At 36.6% G+C, this 26,730-nt stretch overlaps 1 protein-coding gene across 1 annotated transcript in view; it reads left to right on the top strand.

Moving 5' to 3' along the window:
• LOC122808810 (homeotic protein proboscipedia-like) overlaps positions 1-26,730 on the top strand; it is a 1,259,012-nt gene that overhangs the window by 161,430 nt on the left and 1,070,852 nt on the right. The window contains exon 3 of the mRNA XM_044079870.1: positions 12,493-12,599. Coding sequence (XP_043935805.1) covers positions 12,493-12,599 — 107 coding nt within the window. The remainder of the gene's footprint in view (positions 1-12,492; positions 12,600-26,730) is intronic.

Here is a 26,730-nt window from a genome sequence, read left to right as displayed (position 1 = left end):
TTGTATGGTTTATTAGTTTTATATGGTTTACTTCTTGATAGGGATGAACATTATATATTAATTTGAGATAAATATAAGTTTTAGTTTAAAGCAATGGTATATTCAAAATTAATTTAGAGATAAATGTATTTTTTATTATATATATATATATATATATATATATATATTTATTTTATTTTTATTCATATACATTTATTGTATCCATGTAAAGGTTTACAGTAATGTAGTAGTCTAACATGGTTTATATATCAATTTTCGTTGCATGAATTTATTTACACGTAACCAGAGGTTTAGTAGTGTTTTCAGAGATATATAGGAGTATGTATCTTTAAATTTAATAGGTTGATTAGTGATGTCATGATTTCATTTAGTATTTAAATGTGTTTGATTATATTGTTCTGTTTCTGATGAAGTCTCATTCTGAGATGAAAGCGCTAAAATGTTATAATAAATGTGTTTTGGTTTGCTGACTTTCTTGCCAACGTGTCCAGTTTCGCTTTTACAGATTTCGTTTTTTTTGTTTTGGTTTGGCCCTTGACATTATCCTTGACCTCCAAGAAGTAGATGCCAAGCAGTAGTGGGCCCAGCAGGAAGGCCTGTGGTACTCCACTGGTGACCTGCCGCTTGAAGTGGTCGCACCAGTCCTGACTTCTTGTTCCTATCTGTGAGCCAGTTGGCAATCCAGTGAATTATGTGGGGATGTATGCCTAGTTATTTCAGTGAGTTTGTCCACAATACCTGAGTGAGATATTGTGCCAAATGCCTTTGCCAGGTCTAGATAGGCAGTGGTGGACCGTTTTCCCTTTATTCATTGCCTTGGTTACCTTCTCAAAGAAGTCTGCCAGGTTAAGTAGGCATGACTTTTCTTTGACAAAACCAGTGGTGTGTCATGTCTTTTCCTGAACATGAGACACCAGTGATGTGGACACAAGCCTTGCCGTTGCATCATCAGGCTGAAGCAAGCAGTATTATGTTCATCATCATGATTAAACAAATGAGAGATGATAATGCAAAGTAATGCTGCTGTACTGAAAAACAGTCAAGTAATAATAAAAGCTGAGAGAAACCAAGTGGTGACTTACAAACAAAAGTGTTTTTTTTTGTTTGTTTTTTTAACAATACTGTTGTATTAGCAGGTGCCTTCTTATGGTAGAACCGGATTAGGACATCTACATGAAAGTGCTGTAACCACTGAAAAATGGAAAGAAGATGCTAATAGCTGATGCCTTTCATAACGAGCAAGTAAAATGCTCATTTTACTGTTGTGAAATAAAATTGGAGTAAAATCACATAAATCCTGTCCCTGCAATACATTTGTCTACTTCATCACTTTGTATATTTCAGGATAACGTCAGTGCATTTTGGAAAGCATCCTATTTGCAGTTCTGTTTTAAAAGGTGTTAGGTTACAAGTAAATTTAACCATTAGACATGGAAGAGAGCTAACACTTTTACTTATGTGGGTTGCCTGTGAAAACTTCAAGACTGATATTATCCACTTGCAGCTTGTCAACTACGTAGTATTGAAGGTGATGAAATGAAATCCCTTCAAAGAATGGACATGGAGAGACATACCAAGGGGAAAAGCCTTGAAGCATGTGTTCCACAAATGCAGTCATTAAACCACAAAAAAGTTCCCAACATTTTCTTCACCATTTCAGTAAGGTTAACAGGTAGGGTGTATTTATGTAAATTAAGTATGGTTTCAAATATATAAAGGTTCAAGGACACAACGTCTCCAAAGCAAAAAAATAAGTAAAAACAGGTTTATTACTTTGCAAACTAAACAGTATAATACAAAAATAAACGGTTAAGCGCTTTTCATCTCAATTTAGAAGACTTCTTCAGACCTACAACAGTAGCACAAGTGTTCACTTTAATACAGACCACATGGTGGTTTCAAAAAACATTAACCAATGGTATTGCATAAGTAATTAAGCTTGGACACATGACATCAGCAACAAGTCAAATACAAAAAGCAACTGTGAAAACCTGTAAAGAACAAAAATGTATAGCTGCTTTTGTGCACAAATAAAGGCACATTAAATCACTACATTTAGTTGGACAGAGTGTAACTCTTAAAATATATGATAAAAAATGATGAAAAAACTATGGAAAATATATATATATGTAAATGTAAATGTTTATATACACATTGTTATGAGTTACAAGAGTGCTCCAAGTGGACTAAAAGAACGCTGCACTCAAAATAAAATAAGAGACTGCAATTTCAACTTTAACCACTGTTGGTCTACTCAACTGTAATGCATTCACAAATCACCAACAAGGGTGAAGCAAGCTTAGATGTAAGATGAGACATAATTTTAAAAAGTTTAAAACATGAAGCAAAAAACCTGCATTCTTTTACTCAACTACAAATAGAGATGTTTAAAAGACTTAGACAAAAGACTTGTCTAGCGCATTAGGCTCTTTAATTTCTTGATTTCATGTGTCTTCATTTTTGCACAAAAGCAGCTATACATTTTTGTTCTTTACAGGTTTTCACAGTTGCTGTTTTTGTATTTGACTTGTTGCTGATGTCATGTGTCCAAGCTTAATTACTTAATTACTTATGCAATACCATTGGTTAATGTTTTTTGAAACCACCATGTGGTCTGTATTAAAGTGAGCACTTGTGTTACTGTTGTAGGTCTGAAGAAATCTTCTAAATGAAGACAAAAAGCGCTTAACCGTTTTTTTTTTTTTTTGTATTATACTGTTTAGTTGCAAAGTAATAAACCTGTTTTTACTTATTTTATTTTATTTATTTATTTTTATTTTATTTTACATTTGTTGACCGGGTTAGTCTAGCTGGATACATGTCCATTTTCAGTAGAGGCCCGGGGAGAAAAGCTCCAAGAATAACAAACAAAAAACAATAAACAATAAAAAACATATATAAAGTACAATCTTGAAAAAGTTTACAGAAGAGCACATGCAAAATTCAATCAAATAAATACCAATAAAGTCGTATACCAAAAACAAGCCTTACTACCATTGAGCATGACTGGAGCAGTAAACAATAAGGGAATATTCATGTGAGGATGTAATATGCAAGTATATATAAAGAATTCACTCAAAAGTTTCATGATAAGCAGATTTTATAGGGAAGGCTTAGGATGATACAGGTAGTTATAAGTGAGAAGTATCAACAGTTAGTCAGGGATAGTACAGGAACATAACCAGTGTGACTTGAGATGAAGCTTGAGTTTCTTTTTAAAAAGTATGAGAGCAGAGAGTTGTGAGTTCAGTGGGTAGTAGATTCCATAGCTTACCGATGGTATTAGAGAAAAGGGAGTCACCTGCTAAATTGTTGGATCTGCAAATGTTAAACAGTAGTTTGTTAGAAGAGCGTAAGTTTTTAAGATTATGGTAGGGGGTAAGTAGGTTTGAGGGTATAGGAGTATTGGTGGGTTGATACAGGGTTTTGTGGGCAATAGTAAGCTGTGACAAGTGTAGATGGTATAGAAACTCTAACCAATCAAGTTGTTTAAGATTAAGACAGTGATGAGTTCTGAAAGGAGAGGCAGTAGCAAATCTGGCAATATTGTTATAGGATACTGTCAGTTTGTTAATGTTGGTTTTAGAAAGATTTGTATAAATGGGTGAAGCATAGAGTAGAGTGGAGATGAGATGAGTTGTGGCTATAGCAGTCCTGGCTGCTGGTGTAAGAAAGGGTTTAATTCTGTAGAGGGATCTAAGTTTCTTGTTGACTGTTTTTATTGTACTGTTAATATGCGTGTCATAGTTGAGATTATTATCTATAGTTATTCCTAGGAGTTTGGTAGTTAGGTCTGGCGCGATAACAGTACCATTGTTAGATGTAAGTGTAAAATGTGCGGGGGTGGACTTACGGGTTGGTGAGAAGAGTAGCGGTTTAGTTTTCTTTGGGTTTAGGAGGAGGCAACGGTTTGTAAACCATTGTTCAACAGTATTAAATGCATTCTGGGTAAGGGTCTGCAGTTCAGTTTGAGAAGTGGCTGAGCAGATAATAGTGGAGTCATCTGCATACTGAATGCAGGTAGTATATGGAATTGCTGACTGAAGGTCATTAATATAATTGGAAAATAGGAGTGGACCTAATATGGAGCCTTGAGGGACACCAAGGGAGATAGGTAGGAGATTAGAAAGATTATTGTGCCAGAGTACTGCTTGTTTTCTGTTTTCAAGGTAGGATTTGAACCAGTTAATGGTTAAGGGGTCAAGTGATAGAGATATCATTATATGTAAGAGCAGTTGGTGATTAACTATGTCGAAAGCTTTGGATAAATCAACGAATACTGCAGAGGATAGAATGCCTTTGTTACGATTCTTGTTAATACAATCTGTAAATGATAGCAGGGCAGTGGTGGTACTATGGTAAGGTCTGAAACCATGTTGACAGTTGGCAAGTATGTTATTTTGGAGAAGGTGGTAAGAAGTTGCTTCTGGATACACTTTTCCATAATTTTTGCCAGAGGAGATAGCAAAGCTATAGGACGAAAGTTAGAGAAATCGTTAGAGTTCCCACCTTTGTGTAGTGGAATAATGTAAGAAATTTTCCAGATGGATGGGATATTTCCTTCACTTATGGTTCTGTTGATAAGAATGGATATAGGGTAGGCAATGGATTTAGCTCCTATTTGAAGGTATTCTGCTGGGAGTTGGTCAGCTGAAGGGGTGGTAGGTTTTAGTTTTAGTAGAAGAGAGCATATACTAGAAGTAGACACTGGTTGTAATTGAAAAGATGGAGGAGGATTTAAAGATGAGTTTGGCAGATTTGAGGTGTCTGGCGATAGATGGCTAGCAAGAGATTGGATGGCATTGGTAAAGAAAGAATTAAAGGAGTTGGCAGTGTGAATAGGATTATCGGGGTTGGAGCCTAGAGGGTTAGGTGTGATAGATTGTCCTGGGTGAAGACGTTTGTTAGTGCTGTTCCAAAACTTTTGAGGTTTCTTTTGATAGGTTTGCTGTATTTGGAGGTAGAAGTTCTTTTTATCTAGCACAATGGCTTTTTTAGTATTTTTTCGCTTTGGAGACTTTGTGTCCTTGAGTCTTTGTTTGTTTCCTGAGTTGCAGTTTGGATTTGTTTGTTTGGATTACATGGTTTCAAATATGACAAGTACATCCAATAAAAACAGTTGCAGAGACATAGAAATGCTCCCAGCCTGCCCTGCACTCAAACAAAAAGGCTGACAAGGAAGGCACCAAACCTACCAAAAACTAAGCATGAAGCTCAATTTAAAATACTGCAGGCTTGTTTTACCATAGGAATATTCTCAAGCTGTTATGCTGTCAACCTTTGAGATCAACAAGGGAGAACTCGGTTTAAAGAAATCAACAATACAACATTTTATAATATATCAAACACAAAGCATCTGACCGTGATGAAGGCTGCAGATGAATACTATCTACTAGTATGAAAGGTAACATCTATGGCTATATTTGGGTTTACTTCAGTTTATCAAATTATATAACCAAAACTGTCAACAATGAGATGACAAGATCGACATTGCACAACAATGAAATACCGAAATTCATAACACCGAATAACCAGCTGTGGATGTTGCACACCATTCCCGACACCCTGCAAAATCTTGTGAAGATAAACAGAACATCTTCATTTTTTTCTCAAAACAATTATCAGGTGCAGATCTTACCACTCAGAGCTTCTGAATGGAAATTCGCAGTACAGTGAGGATAGGAAATGTAGCCTTTTCCTCACTGTAGTGTGATGTCAGAGTTGGTATATATAATTTGCAGGGGGTGTGGTAAATGCAGCCCCTCACATGAGGGGTACTGGGGGCCTTTCCCCTGCAAAAACATAGAAAAAAAAAGGTAGATTTTTGTGTTGAAATTGTGTTTCAAATGGCTAGATGATGTCATGGAATGTATTAAAGTTATAGCAACAGTTTTGAATATGTGAAAACGGAACTTTAATACAAATAGACATTTGTCCATTTAAAGTACACTGTAATTCATGGGAAGTTATGCAGTATACAGTGAGGACTTTGCAGCTGATAATTCTTTTGAGAAAAAAAATTAAGGTGGTGTTCTGTTTATCTTCACAAGAGTTTGCAGGGTGTTGGGAGTGGTATGTAACATCCACAGCTGGTTTTCGGTGTTATGAATTTCAGTATTGTAAAGTTTAATTGTGCGATTTTGATGTTGTCACCTTGTTATTTTCCATTTTGGTTATATGATAATTCGATAAACTGAAGTAGACCCCTATATTCAGTCATAATAAAGTAAAAGTCAGTTTATAGATGGCTACTTGTATTACCAGGATAACCAAAGTTTATAGTGCTGTATAAGGAAAAACAGCCAGAGATGCAAGCAAAGGCTGTGACAACCAAAATGGTAGATGGAAATGAAATGTTGCACTCCGTAGCCTGATAAACCTGAGAGTACTGGGATTATTAGCTGTATGAAAATTATTATTATTATTTATATGTTTTTATCAGCTAGTATACCTTTCCAGGGTTATTCAGCAAAGATACTGAAGGGTGTTGGGGAAGCATTTTCCTTTAGCAAAATTTATGGCAAAGACTGCACCCAAGATACAATGAAAACAGTGTGTCACAGCACCACCTTATACCTGGGAAATTGAAACTTTGTTCAAATACATGTAGGACAATTTATACACTTTTTTTCTGAATTTGCCCTGCTGCTTTGCTATCGTCAGCCCCCTCTTTGCCAGTTTGACTCATTCATTCTCTTTCTGTCATCACTGAGTGAGCTGAGAGAGGCCATTATGTATGCAGCTATCGGGGTGATTAGAAGTTTTTCTGCTTTTGTTGTCTTGAGTTGCCACACACACTTGTCTGCGCAAGAGAAGAGGTTGTGCAATGCGCGGGTCTATATCAGAACATGGAAGTTTTAAAACTTCGAATGTTCTAATATCGACTCATATTCAGTGAGCGCTAAAAATATCAAAGCTGCAGAACACCAAATTTTTTCTTAGGAAGGAAGTCAGTTGGCCATTTCTGTGGCTTTGCTATTTTCAGTGCTGTGGTGGAAAGTTACAGGTCTGGTTCAGGTAAGTCTGCGATTGTGTGGACATTAGGGTTAGGGCACGGGTCAGGTGAGTTTGCGATAGTGACAGAATTTAGGGTTAGGGGCAGGTTAAGTGAGTTAGGGTTAGGGCACGGGTAAGGTGAGTGTGCGATAGTGACGGACCTTAGGGTTAGGATTTGGGTTAAGGTAAGTGGATAGATAGTGTATGTACAGTTTAGTGTAGGGTTAGATGTAGGATTTTAAGTGTATGTGTGTGGATTGCTGTTTTTTTGGTGTGCTTGTGTTTTGGAATAGCAAATTTTTTCTATAAGAAAAAATTTGCTGTTTTGAATGTTCAATATTTTGTGGTTTAGATATTTTAGGTTCGATGAAATAGCGTTCGCTATTTTCATCTTTTGATAGAGTGATATAAACGCCAGTGGGCTGCTACTCTGATCATTTCTTGTTTCCTTAAGTGTTGTTGCCAGCTAATAACCCCGCCTACCAATTCTGAATCATCAGAGGTAGTTTCCCTGGTCTCCACCAGAGAAATTGCACCATCCCACTGTGCCCCTCAAGTGCACACATTCCTCCCCAACTCTCTGGTTATGATACATGTGGAAGGAGTAGTTGAGGGATGTGCAAAGAAGAAAATTGCCAACCACCTATTTACTGGTTTCTCGACTGATTGTGATGTGACTTTACTGAGATGTCATGCTCTCAAAACTCCAAGTACTGACAACATAGTGTGCGTTGTATGCTGGACAGGAATCCACAGTCCTTAAGTGTTGTTCTCTAAATGGCTCATGAGGATTAGGACTAGGTGCCTTATTTAGGGATACAGTTCACATGCAGAGAAAAGGTTTCACCTTGCAGAGAAGAGCACCAGCAGTGTGAGGATGTGTATAACAAATTACTCAAAACAGAGACGTGTGCATTGGGTTTCTAACTGGTGTGCTAAAACCTCTGATATGGGGAAAATGCATGTCAGGCTACATGCAGTTTAGTGTGGTAGCACATTCTGTTGTGGGAGTAGGTCATAATGTATTATAGTCTGGGTTATTTTTGAACATTTTTTTTTCAGATTAATTTCTCCCAATCCTAGTTTGAATTTTTTTAAATTTACATGGATGTTGTTCATTTCAACAGTTAATTGTAATTCCAAATGAAGAATCTGAAGAATAAATTCCATTCCAAGCAGTTACAGTCTCCTGTATTCACAATCTGAAATGCACATTAACAAATTCGCAAACCAGATGGTTTGTCGTTTATTTATTTCATTGCTTACTTGCTACTTGTGTTGTCTTCATTATTTTGTTGCTTGTCTTTGTAGCAGGAGCCTACTTAGAAGTGCTTTTGATTTTAAAGTTTATTAGTCTTCAATCAGGTGGGTTAAATTTGACCTTGTCTTGGAAGGCACTGCTTAGGTGATTATTGAATTGTTGTACCTTTCTCATTGGTTGAGTATTTTTGACTGTTTATCATGGATGCTTCCAGTAAGCATTTTTTCTGTATGTTCCTTTGAAAGTACTTAGGTTTTACTGCAGCAAAGTGTGGACATTTTTGAAAGTCATTATTTTATTGTAGTGTATCAACCATGGAGCGCCTTGATTATGCTCCAAAACTGAGAAGAAGGCAAGCTTGTTAAGCTCCTTTCTGGTATCAGAAAAGACTTTAACAAGCTTGTATTCACATCAGATTAAGTTTCAGATATTTTTGTTTTAGTATACCAATTTTTTACATGGCTGGAGGTTTTCTCCCTTGACCTCCATTAAAAATTGGTACTTGTGAATTTCTTGATGTCCATGTCTCAAACGTATAACAAGCTGGTTGTGATCAGAACCCCTATTGTCATGCTTTGCATTTATGCTTTTTTTATTAAGTTGTGATGATCCTACCAGTTAATGCCATCTGGACTAAATTAAGAAATGACATTCAATACTGTTGCAGTCTATAGCGCTAGGGTGGATTTTACTGTTCAGTAAGCAGCGATGGAGGATATACAACCAATTAGGGCTGCGGTGTGTGGGGAAACATAACTAGGAATAAGAATCAGTAACTTATTTCTTTAATGTCTAATAAAACACCATTTTATAGCTTAAGTTAAAATATGATAAAGTATAAGCTAATGCTTTCAGAATTAAATGTGTATTTTAGTGTTACAACTTGGATAATGATCTAGAGTGTTGAGAGTCTTTAAATCTTTTATAACACCTTTCAGTGAGACAGGTGACAGATTTGGCTTTTAAAATGTTGGGGAATGTTGCCCATAACTGTGTGTGTGAGTGGTTAAGAATATAGATAGAAAGGCACCAGGCTGAGGGCTGATCAGACAAAATTACTTTTTAAAGTAAACGAAGACTGTGCCAAATTCCAAGCTAAAACTGTTGTGCCTGAACCAGCACGTTAATCAATGCATAAAAAAGAAAACAGAAGATGAGTGATCAAAAATAGTGTTACTAATAACAAATAGATTGATACCCACTGAACTACAAAAACAGTTATATTTATTTAAAACAGTTTTCTCAGTTTAGAAGAGGAAGAACTGCTCATAAAATTAAACAGAAAGCAGACATGACATTGGAGTGCATCATAGTCAGTTTTGAAATAGATCTTCAGTCAGAGCAGCAACAATGTAACACCAGGAGTGTCAATGGACCATGACTAGAACTCTTTAATTTGTAAGTCCATCTGGACATCGTGGATTTATAGCGTGACCCTTAAATATTAATCGATTAGGTCAGTGTTTTAAAAAGCAAGGTAATACAGTTGTTGGTGAGGTCAGCAGGAAAAGAAATGAATTAGATGAGTATACATTTCACTGAAGTTAGTACTTTTATGCTCGATAACACTGATAATTTCAACCAGATTCGTTAAGGGAATTAAAATAGTAAATATATCATTATTTGCCTTGACTGACTGAAATCTGCTCACTAAACAATGAGGTTTAAACATGTTCTTTCACATTATTTGGTTCTGCTTCCTCATCTCTTCCCAAATTATCTGTTTAAAATTGAATGTTCTTGGTTAATTTGTAAATTGCACTTGTTCTTTAAGATTTTTCGCAACCTTCTCCAATATTGCAAATTGGAACTTCTCATATATGATGCAGTCTTTTTTTATGTTTTTAAAGAGAATTATTCAAATTAATTCTGCAGACATTATAATTATGCTCATAAATACGTTTATTTAAAGCCTTTCAGTCTTTCCAATATAGTATGCCCCACAGGGATCACATTTGACAATATATACCACCTCCTTGGTCAAACAATTTCATCCATCAGCTAAACGGATCTTGGATTGCAAATATCCAGTAGAAACTACTTCCTGTTCCAAGATACAAGGACATTGATCACAATGCCCACACTTCCTCCTACCTTTCAAAGGTGCAGTGTGTTTGGAACAACATTTCTCAAATACATTTTTCATATTTCTACCCCCTTTTGTAAACAATAAAGTTTGCAAAAAGTTGGTTGCTATATACTGGATACCTTGACGATGTCTTTATTTTTTCTAGGGATAAATTAAATGACTTCCTAGAATATATTAATTCAACCACTTCATTTCTGAGATTTACTGTTAATGTCTCTGAAGAGTCCTTCAGTTATCTGAATGTAACCATATATAAAGACAATGGTCACTATAAATTCAACATTTACAAACCCTACATTTACAAACATGTATTTACGTTTTCACAGTGACCGTCCATTGTCTCAGAAGAGATCCTTGGTAAAGGGACAATTTGTCGGGATCAGTCAGATCATCACTATTTTTGGACAAGCTGATTTGCGGTCCAATACTACCGTTCCATGAACTGCATTGGATTTCACCAGAAGCCTAGTTCTTAGGCATCATCCTTTGAATGCTGCAATTTGAAAAATAATTTTCAAATATTGAGATGTTTTTAGCATGGACAGAAATATAGCTGAAGCCATTGGTGAAAAAAAATGTATTGTTTAATTAAGGGATAAAAATATGAAAAATGTCTTTGAGAAATGTTATTCCAAACACACTGCACCTTTGAAGGGTATGAGGAAGTGTGGGTGTTGTAACCAATGCCCTTATATCTGAGAACAGGAATTAGTTTTGATTGGGTATTCACAATCCAAGATCCATTTAGCTGATGGATGTAATTGTTTGACTAAGGAGGTGGTACATATGCCATATATGACCCCTGTGGGGAATACTACATTGAAAAGACTGAAAGTCCTTTAAATAACAGTATTTAAGAGCATAATATTTGTAAATGAATTTGAATAATGCTCTTTATAAGAAAGACTGTCTTATTTATAAGAAGTTTCAATTTGCTATATTGGAGAAGGTTGTGAAAAATCCCTGGGGTAGTCCTTGGCAGACTGTTTTGGAATCTAAAGAAGTGACATGGCACTTGAGGCTTAATGCACAAGAGCCACCTCGCTTAAATGAAAATATATCTATATTAAGTGTTGTTAAGCTCCAAACTATGAATTTTGTAAATGACTGCTTTCAATTAATTAATTTATTCATTTAACATCGTTCTTTATTTTTTTATGAATATTTGCTGTATGTTATTTATTTCATATTTGTAGAATATATATATATATATATATATATATATATATATAATTTGTATATTTTAATTTAATTCTATGGTATCAATAAAGGGTATATATATATATATATATATATATATATATATATATATATATATATATATAGATATACACACACACACACACACACACACACACGTGCACGCGTGTGCCCGTGCGCACACACACACATATATATTTATATAAATGTGTGTATATATATATATATATATATATATATATATATATACACACACACACACACACACACACACACACACACACACACACTTCTACACTTTTTTTTTCTTTTCTGGCTTGACATTTAATATGTTATGTTTCTTGAAATATTATCTTCTGTGGACTAAAATGTGACACATTATTTGGTTTTGAAGAAGTCCGTTAACTATAAAGTGGATGAAAGTGCTTATCCTTAGTTTAATAAATTTATTTTACTTGATTTTATATCATCTGTGAATCGGGATTCTTCTCAGAGATAGTGGAATGGTTTTAGCATTTTTTTTTTTTTTTTGCCCTGGGATTTGGTTCGTTTGTATTAATGCTAGCATTGCATTATGCAGTACACTATTTAAGTAAACCCAGAGGGTAGCTTTATATTTGTTTACTAGTGGTCAGTAAAACCCTACTGGAGAAATAAATGATAGTTGTTATGACATCAGAGGGAGCAGGGTAACACCATTCTTGAATCAAAATTCTGAGTTCTGGTTTTGGAGAATAAATACCTTTAAACTTGAACACTCCTTTTTTTCTGTGAAATGAACATTGATTAAGATCAGGTGGTGCTTTGTAGTGTTGTCAAATAATATACTTAACAAGAAAGAATTCTGACACTTTATCCCTGGCTAGAAATATTGATGCCTCATCATCTACATGCATCATGGAAATCTAAATACTGAATGTCACTTTTTTATTTCTTTGGAACACAGAGCAGCTGGAAGAACTGGAAAGAATGTTTGAGGAGGACCACTACCCTGATGGAGACAAGAGAAAGGAAATTGCAGTTTCAGTTGGTGTTACCCCTCAACGGATTATGGTAAGCAAATATGAATTTCCCGAGGATCAGCTATAACTTCATCGTTATAGAATATAATCAGTTCATTTTTCTTGAATATGGTCATTGACCGTGCAGTTGTACGTTGATCAGTAAATAGCGAGGCTTGAAAATTTCAAGAAACTGTTTCCTTTTTCTTTTCCAGAAGTATTAAAGAATATACTGCTGCATCACAGGGTGGGTAAGGTGCCAGGGTTAAGTATGAGACATTAGATTAGTGATGGTCACTGTGTCTTGCAATGATGTGTCACTCCTGTAACATATACTAAACTAAAAGACAGACAGAAATTCTGGTATCTCGAGGATTTCTCCTTACCCCGAGATACAATAAATCTCATGGATTGTGTGTGTGTGTGTGTTTGTGTGTGTATGTATAATATGTATGTATATTGGAGATGCAGAGGCAGATTCCCCTAAAAAATGATTTTTATTGATTTTTTTTTTATGCATTCAAATGCTAAATGTTTTAGAAAATGCCATTGTTTTGTGTATGCACTTATCACTGTCAATCACATAAGGGTTGCACTTCTATCTTGGAAGCAGGTGGTTAATATTTACTTGGCGCTGCAGATGAGGACCTTATCCATATGGAGTACAATTTGCATGGAAAATTGAAAAAAAGGACCTTATGCCGTTTTATATTCTACATCACTCATCCAGCCAATCCACTGTAAAGTGATTGGGGAAAAGACAATAAGATGCTTAAGTATCAGAACATATCAGAGGGGCATTATATTCTAATGTAACTGTTTATGGAATAGGCAAATGTAATTTGAGCTAGAATGCTTAACTGTGTCTTTATAGTTAGTTTTCCAAAAATCATTTTTGGAAAATAATTATTCATATTTTGGTTCATTTTGAATATGCTGCATGAATTAGAGTGACACGGTCAAAAGAGCTTTGTATGGGATCTTTGTCAAAGCATCAAACGGCCAAATTGTCAAAACCCATATGGTCAACATTTCAGTCTGTCAACAAACAACATAAACCCAAACAACACAAACAATGCTTTTGCAAGTCCTCCTGCATTCCACACACCCCTTGCTAATTATATATACCACCTCCGTGATTGCACTACGGTGGGAAAAAGAGCAAATTCCCTAATCCCTACTGTACTGCAGTCTCATTCAGAAAGATTCAATGGACTGAATTGTCAACCATATGGTCTCGAATGTATGGGTTTCGACAATTTGGCCGTTCGATACTTTGACATAGACCCCTTTGTATGATATCTTATTTCTTCTAATACTCGGCTGATATGAAACAAATCAGTTGTACATGAGTTTTGGTTCTATAGCTGTACATTTAACTTGTTATGCTTTTTCAGCCTGCCTTATTCTGGTGTAGTTTGCTTTGCTGAACTGGCATTACCGATAGCATTACCAGGCATGGATGTGCATATCTGAAGTGGTGTATGCGCTTTACTTATTTTATTGGTAGATGGTGATAAAGGTATGCAAATAGCAGTGCATTTTATTGTTTTTTTAACTTTCTATAATGTAGGAAGAAAGTGGAGATGCATAGGGTTGCCTAGGTCATTGTGAAAGGGGATTGTTTATTTGGCCACTGTTTCTGTATGTTAAGTAGACTAAGAGGTTTGAGGGAAGGGAAAGCTCTCTTGTGTCATTTGTTTCATTATGGATGGGCCTGGGTCCTGAAAACAGGTTAGAATTAACTGAAGTAACTCTTGTGTAGATTACAGAAGACTAGAGAAACTGAAATGGGGAAAGTCAGTCTGTTTAGCTATGTGGCTCCGTTCCTTTCTGGAAAATACAAATAGGTTTGACATGGAGGAGCTTGTTCCACACAAGTACATTGCATTGTTTGAGGTTCCAGTAACACAGAGTCTCATTTGTTGATACAGGTCGAGATCCTTGGCATGGGTGCTTGTAAAGCTTTGCTTGTGAGAAGTTAAATAGCAAGGGTTCTTCCTACCACAAAAAAAGGCTAGGATGACCACAGAGAAGTCATTAGGGGACTGAGTACAATGGCAAGCATCCAGTCTGGTGGACCCCAGCCATAAACAAACTCTACAACAAAAGGAGGAAGCTACTACAAGATAGAGCAAAATCCTTAAAAAAAGAGACACCCTTGATCACTATAAGTAAAAACTAAAAAAACTAAAAAAATCATCATCCAAAAAAAATTCAAGAGAAAAATGGCAAAGACTCAAAAGACAATCATAAGACTTCTTTAGCTATGTTAGAAACAAGAGAGGAAACTCCCAGATATGCTCAGAGCTAGTTCAAAATGATGTGAAGATTACTGATCCCTACAGACATTTGCCAACATACCACTGGACATGTTCAGTGCAAACCCTCCCCCCCCCCCCCCCCAAAGAGATATCTATACCAAATGATTGCAGCCCCCCACATCTCCAAAGCCAAGTGAGAACTGCTCTCTCTCAAAGCAAAAAACAGCATCCATGGGGGACCTGATGGTGTCCCCTGTGCTGTGTCCATGAACTCAATGAGAATTATGCCCACAGCGCTAGGACAGCTGTTAATCAAAGATCTTACCTCTCATATCACATGCACAGGGGTGGCACTGCAACTGTGGTACCACTTCAATGCACATTGCCTCCACCCGACCTGGAATTTACCCGCCCATTAGCTTGACAAGTTTGGCTTTGTCAAGGCAGAGGAGAGGACAAAAACTTATGGACCTAGAATTTGCAGACTTTGCAAACTTGGAGATGAGGAGTTTGGAAAGGCAGATCATGCCTTTACGATTTTTTTAACTTTTTTGAACAATTTGAAAACACAAAAGTCATTGAAAAGAGCAGGCAGCAGTCCATACAGCCCTACTTCAGAAGATGCTAAGGCCTTAGATACAATACCCATTATCATTCATCAAGAAAAGCAGCAGCCATACATCACAAGATGGGTTGCAAACTGGCTGAGTGACAGAACCCACAGGAACCCACAGGGCTGGAGCTTCAGGGCTTCATCTCAGACTCAAAAAGTGTCACAGTCTATGGCCACCAAAGTTTGGGGATGACTCAAACTTGTTGGCATCTACTTACTTTTATCTGAAACAAAAATCCTTCAAGATGACTGATACAGAAGCGGATAACTGGCTGACTACAAACATCCTAAACAGAAAGAACACAGAACATAGTCAGTGAGAAGGGAGAACAAAGGTTAGTCCCACAATAAGTGGCAAAAGACTGAAAACCCGAAGGAAAATGCCAAAATGCGTACCCTGCATTGAACAAAGTCTGTCAACCAAGCAGGTTAGTAGCTAAAGTACAGAGGAGAAGGGAACAGAGAACAGACCTAGTTCCTCAGGGGGATTCTCACCCAGAGTCGTAGTTCAGAGTCATCTTGCTCATCACCTTAGATTAGGAAGATCCTTATGCCAATCAAGGAGGTCAGGGAATCTCATTCTGATCATCCAGCTCATATTACTCAACACTCATCATGCCCATGTGACCAATGACAAGGTACTTTGCCGAGGAGCCGTATCAAACCCAGATTTGATGAATATACTTCAGGCCAAAAAAAAAAAAACATCAAGGCCACAAAGGCGGGAAAATCTGCTCTATGCTTGCCGACTTAAAAGAACTCCAGCTCAGAACAGTAAATTCATCACTTGCAGAGGCACCCTATGCTGTAGATTGTCATATGTGTCATGAGGCAATGCACCTCCTCCTTTCACTTCAAGAATCAGAGCCACAAAACCGGAGACACGGACTTAGATATGCCCCAGAGTAGGACGTGAATTATCACTGCTGACAGAGCACAGAAAAATAATGGAGTATACAATGAGAAACTGATCCCTGGCCTTGTGCACCTCGGAGGCTCTAGCACCTTGGAGGCCCTCGGGCAGATAGCCCTATCCTGAACCAATGGATTACTGAACCTACTAGTTTATCTGTGTAGCCAAAAGACTAGGAATTTCAGATATTTTAATATATGGTTTGTCTGAAGTTCAGCAGTATGTTTATAAAGTGTAGATACTGACCCACTCACTGGCATGGTAAAAAACTAAAAGATCTGAAAGTAATCCCTTCCATCGTAAGATTGATTGCAAAACAGCTGAAGGATAAAACCCACACAATTCAGGTGTCAGATGCTACTTAAGAAAGTAAGTAATAAATGGAATACAACAAGGCTCAGTACTAGGACACCTCAGTTTTTGTATATACTTTTTTAGACCCCCATAGCACAAAACTTGATCTAAGGCTAAACAGATTCACACATAACTGCACCCAGCTTGCAGTCACGTGTGATTGCAAGCTGGGTGTCATCATCCATTTTTTCCAGCAATACAAAAGCAATTCAGGAAGTATTAATTCATGCTATCAAATGATGTACTGACAAACGGCTCAAACTAATTGCAAAAAGTATAGTATTTTCACTTTGAGAAAAGCCAGCATATAAAACTTATAGTCAGTACGGCACTCCACATAGACAAAATAGAAATCTCAGCAACTGGGTTGATAAATCACTCACATTTGATTACCATGCTGCAAAATGAAATTTAGGATTTGTTTCTTTTTTAGTATAATTGATTTCCAAAGGCATTTAATTCAGGTCAAAATATTATGTCCCCATGTACTATGTCCTAATTAGATCAGTTATTCAGTATAATGTTCTGTTTGCTTTGTAACTAGACAGGTATATCATGCAGCTAAAAAGGCCCTAAAAGTCTTTGACAAAAAAGATTACTCACCTAAAAACCTTTGGCTACCACTAAGACTACTACCAGAACCTGCTGTCCCAATTCTCTCTCTTACATACTCCTGCATGGAAATCTACACCTGCCAATCCATGCCATTGAAGGCCATACCCTAACGGATGTCTTATGCACATTCGTAGGATGATTGGCTACACAGACACCCAAACCAAGGATTTGACTTCCTTTGCATACAAATAAAACATGCTGGAGGGATATATTCATTACTCAATTGGTGCCTCATTTGTGGAGCAAACTGCTTCTGGATGTTAAGCAGAGTGATGCCCTTGCCTCCTTCAAGACTATCCTTGACAATTGGCTAGATACCTAAAAGTTCACCCCAATCTCACGTATTTATCCCTCTTAGATAAAAGATTTTCCGATCATAATGCTCTCTTTCTTTATCAAAAAGCGTAGTTTTCTCAGAAAACTGTCTACACACACACACACACACACACACACACACACACACACACACACACACTTGAACTTATACCAACTCCGAGATAAACCATACTGTGGAGAAAAGGGAATATTTTGAGAAATGGCATCTCAGACCTTTAGCCATTTAGTCTCCATGTTTTGGGACTCGCTCTAGATGGTCCCAACATTTTAAATGGTTACCATATAAGTCACCTGACTTATAGACATCTTAAGCACAAACCACAATTCACTTGCACAGTTGTACTGCCTCACCTCAATTTGTCCATAGATTGCTCCCTTTTTTTCTGCAATTTCCCTAAATTCCTACCTTTCCTTCTCTTCTATCCTCACCATCCTCACCATCTCTTTCCGCTTTCTCAATATTTCCTTCTATCTCCCCCTAGTGTATGTCCTTTTTTCCATCTGTAGCATAAAGTTGCATTATTTTAATACTGGATAAACTGAATACCACCGTCAAAGATCTTTATATTATCATGTTTCCTTAGAATTATATAGATATATACATTTAGGCCATTAGTCTATACTGTGTCTAATCTTAATGTAGTGTTTCATTTGAACTCTATGTATTAGACCATTATTGTATGTTGTCTTTAATTTCAGTATAGTGTTTTCCTTAGAATTCTGTGCATTAGAACATTACTATAAGAATTTTTATGCTCATTGTTTGGTGCTTTTCCTGCCTGGCCCCTGCAGAAAATGAGCTTTTCTTGCCCATTCAAACTATCCTGACAAAAATAAATACATACATAAATTGAGGGTGTTATTTGTCAAGGCACACATTGTCTTTAGACCTGGGTCTATGTTACGACTTTGAAACGCTGTAACATCAAACACCTGAATGCCGTCAAGTATTCAGCGAAATTCACTTCTGCAATTCGCTGAATACTTGTCAGGCAAATAAATACTTCCCTGCAATTTAACGGAACTAATTCTAACTAAACCAAACCCACCCCCCAACCTAGATATACTAACTCCGAGATCATACTACAGTGGAGAAAAGGGCAACACTATGTAGTTGGCCAACTACATCTTTGCCCGACAAGTATTCAGTGAATCACGTAAGTGAATTTCGCTGAATACATGTCAGCATTGAGGTGTTCGATGTTACACCGTAATATAGACCTTTCAGACCTTACCTGCCTTTTAGTTACCATGAGCCCGTGCAAGATGCCTGTTAAAAGGAGCATTATATTCAGTGGTAGGCCTTAAGTAATGAGTAGAGGTGAACTAAGGTTTAGCTTTAGAGGAGATGCCTTTAGAAATTTAGATAAGGCAGACAGAAGGAATTCTTTTTTTTGCAATCTAATTTTTATTGCATTTTATTAATATACAAAAACAAATACAGGTCATACAACAAAAGCATACAGGATCGAAATAAAGAAGGTGGATACAGTTAGTAAATGCTTGCTTGATATCATATAGGTTCAGCACAAGATTACAAGGAAAACAATTTACCTCCCATATGCAAGTGTTTTAGAATTTAACATAGAATAGTGAAAGGGAGTATTGACAATTCAAAATATTGAATAATCATACGTAAGAGTATAGGATCGTAAATCCAATACCTATTTGCTTTAACTATCTACAATATGTACATTTGGCTGTCACTAAGTAAGGAGGTGTTAGCATAAGGATATTAGTTGTAGAGTGGTAGTAGGGTTTCTATTTTGATTTTTCAGGGGTTAGAGTGAAGTTGGGGACTTAAAATCGAAAAGTATGTAGACTTGGGTTAATACTCCACCAGAAGTGGGGATATTGGATAATAAGGAAATAGAGACGCAGCCAGAGGAGTAAGAAGAAATAGAGGAGTTAAAGCGAGGAACGTTGTTATTTAAGAACTTCTGTAAGGTTATGCCAGTATTTTTTGGAAGTAGTTTAATTTGTTTTTGCTTGTTGTCTTTAGTTTACTTGCTAGCACATATTTGATAGACATAGACTTGAACTCCTTCCAGGATGTTTTGGACCTATCTAACCAGTTTAGTGTAGTATAAGTTTTAAGTAGCGCACATAGCGTCACAGTAATATGTTTCAACTCGTATTTATAGGGACTCTGAAAGATATTCAAAGTCGCAATTTCCCAGGATAGGGTTGACATCATATATCCCATTTTTTCAAGTTGTGCTCTTAGGGAGCACCATAGTTTATACACATTTTTACAGGACCAAAATATGTGAAGTGTATCTGCTACCGAATTAGGACAGGTTGGGCAAAAAGGCGATATGGGTTGATTTTACTTAGGAATAAAAGCGTAATGTAGATGTTATTGTTTATCATGAACAGAGTATATCTCAGTTTCTTAAAAGGGGTTAATTTTATTGTTGTGTCAATTGCCTCAAGTTTTTGGTCAAGTGTTATTTCTTTGTTTTGGCTATCCCAGTACTTAGAGAATAGAATATTATCTTGATGTTTAATTTTTGTTATTAATCTGTATACATTAGAAAGCATTTTAGTCCTTAACAGAAGTTGGGTTATTAGTTTCTGATAGAGCTGAAATTCTGATGGGGTAGCTTTAATCTTGTCTGTAACCAGCGATATTAGGTATAGTATTTGTTTAATAATTATGTAGCATATTTTATTGGCTGCTAATGAGGCTATGATGGCTTCAAAGGGTGAGTCTTTAATTATATAGAAATCCCATACTGTACAGTTCTTGATGATTGGAAAACTATCAAGATTTAACATGGTGTTACTCGATTTGAAGTTGGGGTTGAGATGAATTGGTTGAGCCATCACTAATGAGTTTTTCAAATCAAGAGATGTTATCAGCTTTTGGAACCCAATGATATTTTTTATTAACATAGGGTGAATTTTATATTCTTTGAGAGTTTTAGGATTAAGAAAGATGGTTACCCGAGGATTGATATTGGATGCACTTATATGTGCATTGTAAATTTTTGTCCGTATGGGGTTCCAGCCTTCATCTATAGGATGGAAGTTGGTTATGTGTAAAATACGGCTGGCATTTATTATATGATAGTATGTTCGAAAATCCGGAAGAGCCAGGCCCCCTTTTTCTTTGGGAAGTGTTAATTTAGTATAGCTAATTCTGACATTTTTAGGGTACCACACAAATTTCCCCAATATAGTATTAATTTTTGAGAAGATAGAATTTGGAATGCTTTGATTAAGGGCAAAGAGATGGAAACGAATTTTGGGCAGGATATTCATTTTTATAATAGCTACTTTTGAGAGGAGGGAAAGGTTTAGATTCTTCTACCTTGTGAGATCCTCCATGACTTTTGACCATGTTTTGTATAAATTGTCATTAATTAGTTTGTGTTGGGGATGGGAGAAGTTTATACCCAAATATTTAAGTGTATAATTAACTTTGATCTTTGTTTCTGGAATGAAAAATTCTTTATGACTAAGAGGGTTTAAAGGAAAGATTATTGATTTGTTGGGATTAATGGCGTAGTTTGAGATTTGTGAAAATTTGCCAATAGAGCTTAGAATTTTTTCTAGATCAGTTGAAGGTAGTTCCAAGTAAATATTTGGATAGTCTGCGAAGGTGGTATATTTCACTTGTATTTTATATATAAAGACTGGATGATGGAATTTTTTTGGCTTAAATTTAACAAGATATAGATTGAATAAATAGGGTGAAAGAGGCCAGCCCTGCCTTGTACCATTTATTATTTCAATTGGACTTGAATTTTTCTTGTTTATGTATAGGATAGTAGATGCCTTATTATAGAGGGTTGCAACTATTTTGATGTATTCATCAGGGATAGAGAAGCGTTTCATAATTTTAAAGAGAAAATTTAAGTTTACCCTGTCAAAGGCTTTTTGGGCATCAACCGAAATTGCATATTTGGGAGATTTGTCATACTTTGTCATATTGGTTATGGCTTCAATGGATAGTGTTGTCCCATACATGTCTATTGTTCATGAAACCTAATTGGTCATGGGATATGATATGCAGTAATATATTTTTTAATCTATAAGCCAGGATAGAAGATAGGATCTTTATGTCAAGGTTAATTAAAGCAATTGGGCGATAGTCATTTGTAGTGAGGTTAGTGTCATTTGACTTTTGTATAAGAATAGTCTTGGAGTTATTAATATATAAGTCAGAGATGCCAAATTGGATTATGTCATTATAAACCTTGAGTAGAATGGGGGCTAGGACTTGCTTAAAGGCCTTGTAGAATTCTGATACATAGCCATCTGGGCCTGGGGCTTTGCCTGGTTTCAGTTTATTGATGGCTAAAATTATTTCCTTCACAGTTATAGGGGCCCTTAGCAGATTGTTCTGGAGGTCACGTATTACTGGAAATTGTAATTCATCTAGGAAAGGGTCATCTAGGCTTTCTAAATCTAGTAGTTGGGGTCCATAGATTTCTTTATACACTTCTTGAAATACATGTATGATTTCTTTATCTGAGAAATAGGATTTGCCCCTATGGTTTATTTGTTTTATTGTGGTAGGTGGGAGCTTAATATTTATTATCCTTGCTAGAATTTTAGAAGGGGTTTGCACCCATTCAGCATATCTTTGAATAAGTCTGGATTCCATGAGAAAGTTTTGATTTAGGTGTAATTTGTGTAGTTGTTTTTGAAGGGTGATCATCTGTTTTTCAATATCTACAGAGAACTTAGTTTGTAACTCTGATTCTAGTCTTCTTAGTTCTGTTTCTAGCACCAAGGTGCGCGATTTGGACTGTTTCTGAATTAGGGATGCCTTTTGGATAAAGATACCTCTTAAGGTGACTTTAGCTGCTGCCCATTGTATGTCTAGGGAGATGTCTGAATTTTCAAAAGAACTTGTTGTCTGTGAGAGGAATATTTGGATTTCTTGGTGAAGGGTCTTGTTGTTCAAGAGGTTAGGATTAAGGGACCAATTTGTAGGGATGCGGTTCTCATGGTTAGGTTTAAATATATTTAAGTTAAGATTAATTTTGGCATGGTCAGAGATAGTTCTAAGGTCACTGTTATATACTATTTCATAAGATGAAAACAGTGCTGAGATAAAAAAAGGTCTATTCTGGACCAGAATTTGTGGTATGCTGAGAAGAATGTGTAGTTACTAACAGAGTGGTCTTTTCTGAAAAGTTCAAAAAGATCAAATAGCTTAAAATCATCCATTATATCACTTAGAGTGTTAGTAATACCCAAAGGTTGTTTGTTGGATTTGCAAGTTCTGCCCAGCTCTGGTCTAATGGTCATGTTCCAGTCACCCCCAAGGATCATTAGGTGGTTTGGGAATTTTTCGATAAGTGAATATATTGCGTATAGAAAAGAGGATTGATGGAAACAAGACCCATAAACATTTAATATACGTATTTCTTTGTTAACGCGTGGGATAGAACATGTCAGATAGCACCATCTGCCTTTTGGATCTCCACCAATGGCTATTGATTGAACCTCCGAATGAGTTTTTAACAACTATTGCTAACCCTTTGGAGACCGTGCAGTTCCCTGCAGCTACTATTTGTTTTATCCACTTCTTTTTAGTGTCATTCACCCATTGCTCCTTTGTCATGTGCGTTTCTTGGATAAGAGTAATTTCATAAGTAGATTTTTGGATAAGATGTAGTACTAGGCTCTTTTATTTTGTAACTCTTTAATATTCCATGAATCTATCGATATCATTAGGATTTATTTAGTGGGTTGGTATAGTTTGGACTTTATTGCTAGAGTTAAGTGATTTTACGTATAGCGAGGTATGTAGATTATGTAGGGATAAATAGCTAGAGTGCCAGTAGAGACGTTTATATATAAGTATTTTTGTTTTTTTTTTATTGTTGGGATAATTATATAGTAATAGTAGGGTATAGTGACAGCCTCCTCTCTCAGACCTCCCCCCGTGCTTAACCACAATCTACTTCTATCTGAAAGAGATAAAGAGATACTATTTACATGACTATTTTACAATGGATTACCAAAATTCCAAGATCCAACTTACTACCACACTTGAGCTTCTTGCTCTAAAACTGACATTTGTTATTTAGTTTAACTTGTAGTGTGAGCCAATACATGTGCTTGGCTCAAGCAAAAGAGTTAACGCAAAACACATTGTACATATAGTTGGAGATTTTTTCTTTTCTTTTTTTTTTTTCCCTTCTTCCCTTTTTCTTTTTCTCTTCCCCTCTTTTAAACAGAATTATATTACAGTACAAATAATCATACCAAGTGGACTACCGTATTATTGTCCCCTGGGGGTAATACAACATTCTCACCTCACTTTGTCTCAATTAAAATACTAGCCCAACCATTACTTTCTGTCTGAAGATTTTAGACAGCTCGCATCAGCTGTTTAGCTTGCTGTGCATACATGCAGTTACTGTGCTGACCTTAGATGGTCACTCAATTTCCTCCACATCCGAATCCTACAACCCCTAGTATGCTAACTGCATCCAAGTTATTGGAGAGTACCCAGGACCAGCATGTCCTACATCCCAGAGCTGATATAGGCTACTTCCAAAACCTGAATACAGTTGCATGAGAAAATCATTTTTTCTGATATGGTTAAAAACAGTGCAGTTGTTTAAAGGTCATATGGTAGTTAGGGAGAATATAGGGTCCCACTAGAAAGTAGGCAAATGCCCTTCACTTACCCCATTTTAAATAAGTACCCTCGGACAGTGGTGCTCTGTGGCAGTTTTGCTCCCTTTTTAGAAGAACAATTTAATATGCCAGCAGTGTCACTGCCCATTACACTCATATCTGTTTGTAGCTATAAGCATGAATCCAGGTTGCAAAAATATGCCCAGCTGTCTAAGTTTGACTAGAGTTCCCATTCAGGTACCTTTATTGTAATGAGTGTCTGTGGCATCTTGCAGTTGTATGACAGTTCAGCAATAATGTGAACTGCTGAATTGCCTGTATTTAGCCAAGATGAGTAAATCTTACATGATACCAGCAATAATCATAGGATTTACCTGATATTTCCCTAGATTACTCTGGGTATTGAGGCAACAACATAGGGCCTTAACCTGTATTATTTATGCTGATTTTAAGGGAAATCAGTCTGTCTGTACTTAGCCAGAGTAGAGCACTGTGTGCGTACCTCATGGTCAGCTCCGTTCCATTTTAAACCTTGTTTAAACAGTGAGAGTTCTACAATGTACTCCTTGTTACCTATTATTAGCGCCAGGTCATAAATACAATGCAGTTCTGTGAGTTAGCTTAAGGATAGGTGCATTTGTGACTAAATATGCCAGCTTGTCAGTCCTGTCAAATGTCATTTTAGCAGAAGCAGTGTTAATGAGTTCTGTCCACTCTAACTGCAGAAAAGCACTACTATTGCACTTACTTTGCCATGCTCTAGCATCCTTCTATTGTTCTTTGACCTAACTTTTGTATAGCATCCACTCTGCTTTCCCATCAAAACTAGTAAGTACCTTAGTCCTCCAAAACATATATTAAAACCCATGCATCTGTCTGATGAGATTACAAGCACTACTCAGTGGAGAAACTCATTCTAATTCAGGTTGGGCGTCCAGAACAAATTAAACTAATCCTAATCATAACACTTCCAGCCATTACTCCAATCCCCTTACATTCAATCTATTCCATCTCAACATCAGTGGCCCACACAGTAAACTTAGGATCATTTCATACTGAATTCCCCTCCAGAGCTTCTCATACTAAATGAATCCTGGTGAGGTAAAAACATTTCCACTGAGCAAACACTGCCATCAGACTACAATGATCTTAGATTCAAATAGCAGTTAGCATAACAATTAGAATTTTAACAACTTTCAACAAAGTCTCCAAAACAATTGCCTCTTTCTTTCCTGATGAAAAGCTGACAGTAGCCAATATCATCAGCAGTCAAGGCGTTTAAATAAGGTCGTTCATCTGCACTGCTCCGTCCCAAGCCAGGCCAAAGTAAGGGGTTCTTAGCATAAGAGCTTGTCTCTGACAGTAAAATGAAAACAGCAAAAAGTAAAGGCTGTAAAAAACTAACCGGATACAAAAAGGACACAATTGGCTTCTCTCCCTTGGCCGATGCACAGATGCAGCATGGTGAGGATCTGAGTGACTCATTTTCCTTCCTTTAAACCATATGTTCTCACTCTTTTCCTGCACGGAGGGCTTAGATAGGAGGGCAAAGTCACGCTAGGACGGCTGTGCGCACATAGCATATTTTGAGTTGGTACCACAGTAGAACAAGTGGTTTCCTGTAGGTGATATTATTGGGTTACACTTGTAGGTCATAGGTCACTGTGTCAGCAGGATAAACTTTTTTTTGGCCTACTGATCGAACGTTGAGACGGAGAAGTGCTTTTCAACAAGAAAACTAGAAAGGCAAAAAGTTGATGAAATACCTCGGTCGGATCACTGAGTTAAGGAGTTAGTTTTGGGTCTTCTTTTTCATCAGTTCATTTGCAGGGCATCAGTAGGAGCTTGTAGGTATGTGAGATCATTTATTTTTATTAAGGTCAGTTTGTTTATTTAGTTTGATGGTCGGATGATTGGATATGTAATCTTTCTTACTTTGTGCGTAGCTGGGGATTGCTGGAATTTCACCAAATGCTTTGTGAAACGTGGATTTCGCTTCTTGAAGATCTTTGATGAAATATGTGACATTTTTGTGCTGAAAGGAGAGAGTAGTTGGATATTTCATCTAGAATTTTATGTTTTATTTATCAGAAACTTACAGAAAGGCGGTAGTGTTTGTCTGGATTGTTTTATAGGAAGTGGCAGGTCCTGGGCAATTGTAATTTTTGATCCACTCCATATAATGGATTTCTTGTTTTTTGCAGCTTGCAAGAGTGATTGGGCATGTAAGGCATTTAGTAGTCTAATGTAGATTTGCCTGGGTGTGTCTGGGACTTGTGCTTTTCTCAGAACCCTATGTATTCTCTCAATTGTAAATGTTCGTGCAAGATCTTTGTTTTCCAGGAAGAGACCAAATATTTCCTCTGCAATATTGAGAAGTTGTGGTTGTTCAAACTTCTCAGGTATGCCTCTGATCAGCACATTATTACACCTTGCTCTAGCCTCCAGATCAATTATTTTTGCAGAATTCTGAACTACTGAG

Source organism: Protopterus annectens, chromosome 8.part0 (genome assembly GCF_019279795.1).
Source record: "Protopterus annectens isolate FY-2018-M chromosome 8.part0, PAN1.0, whole genome shotgun sequence".
Classification (NCBI taxonomy): domain Eukaryota; kingdom Metazoa; phylum Chordata; order Ceratodontiformes; family Protopteridae; genus Protopterus; species Protopterus annectens.
Note: the sequence above shows the minus strand (reverse complement) of the source record. Positions and strands in the feature narration are given on the sequence as shown.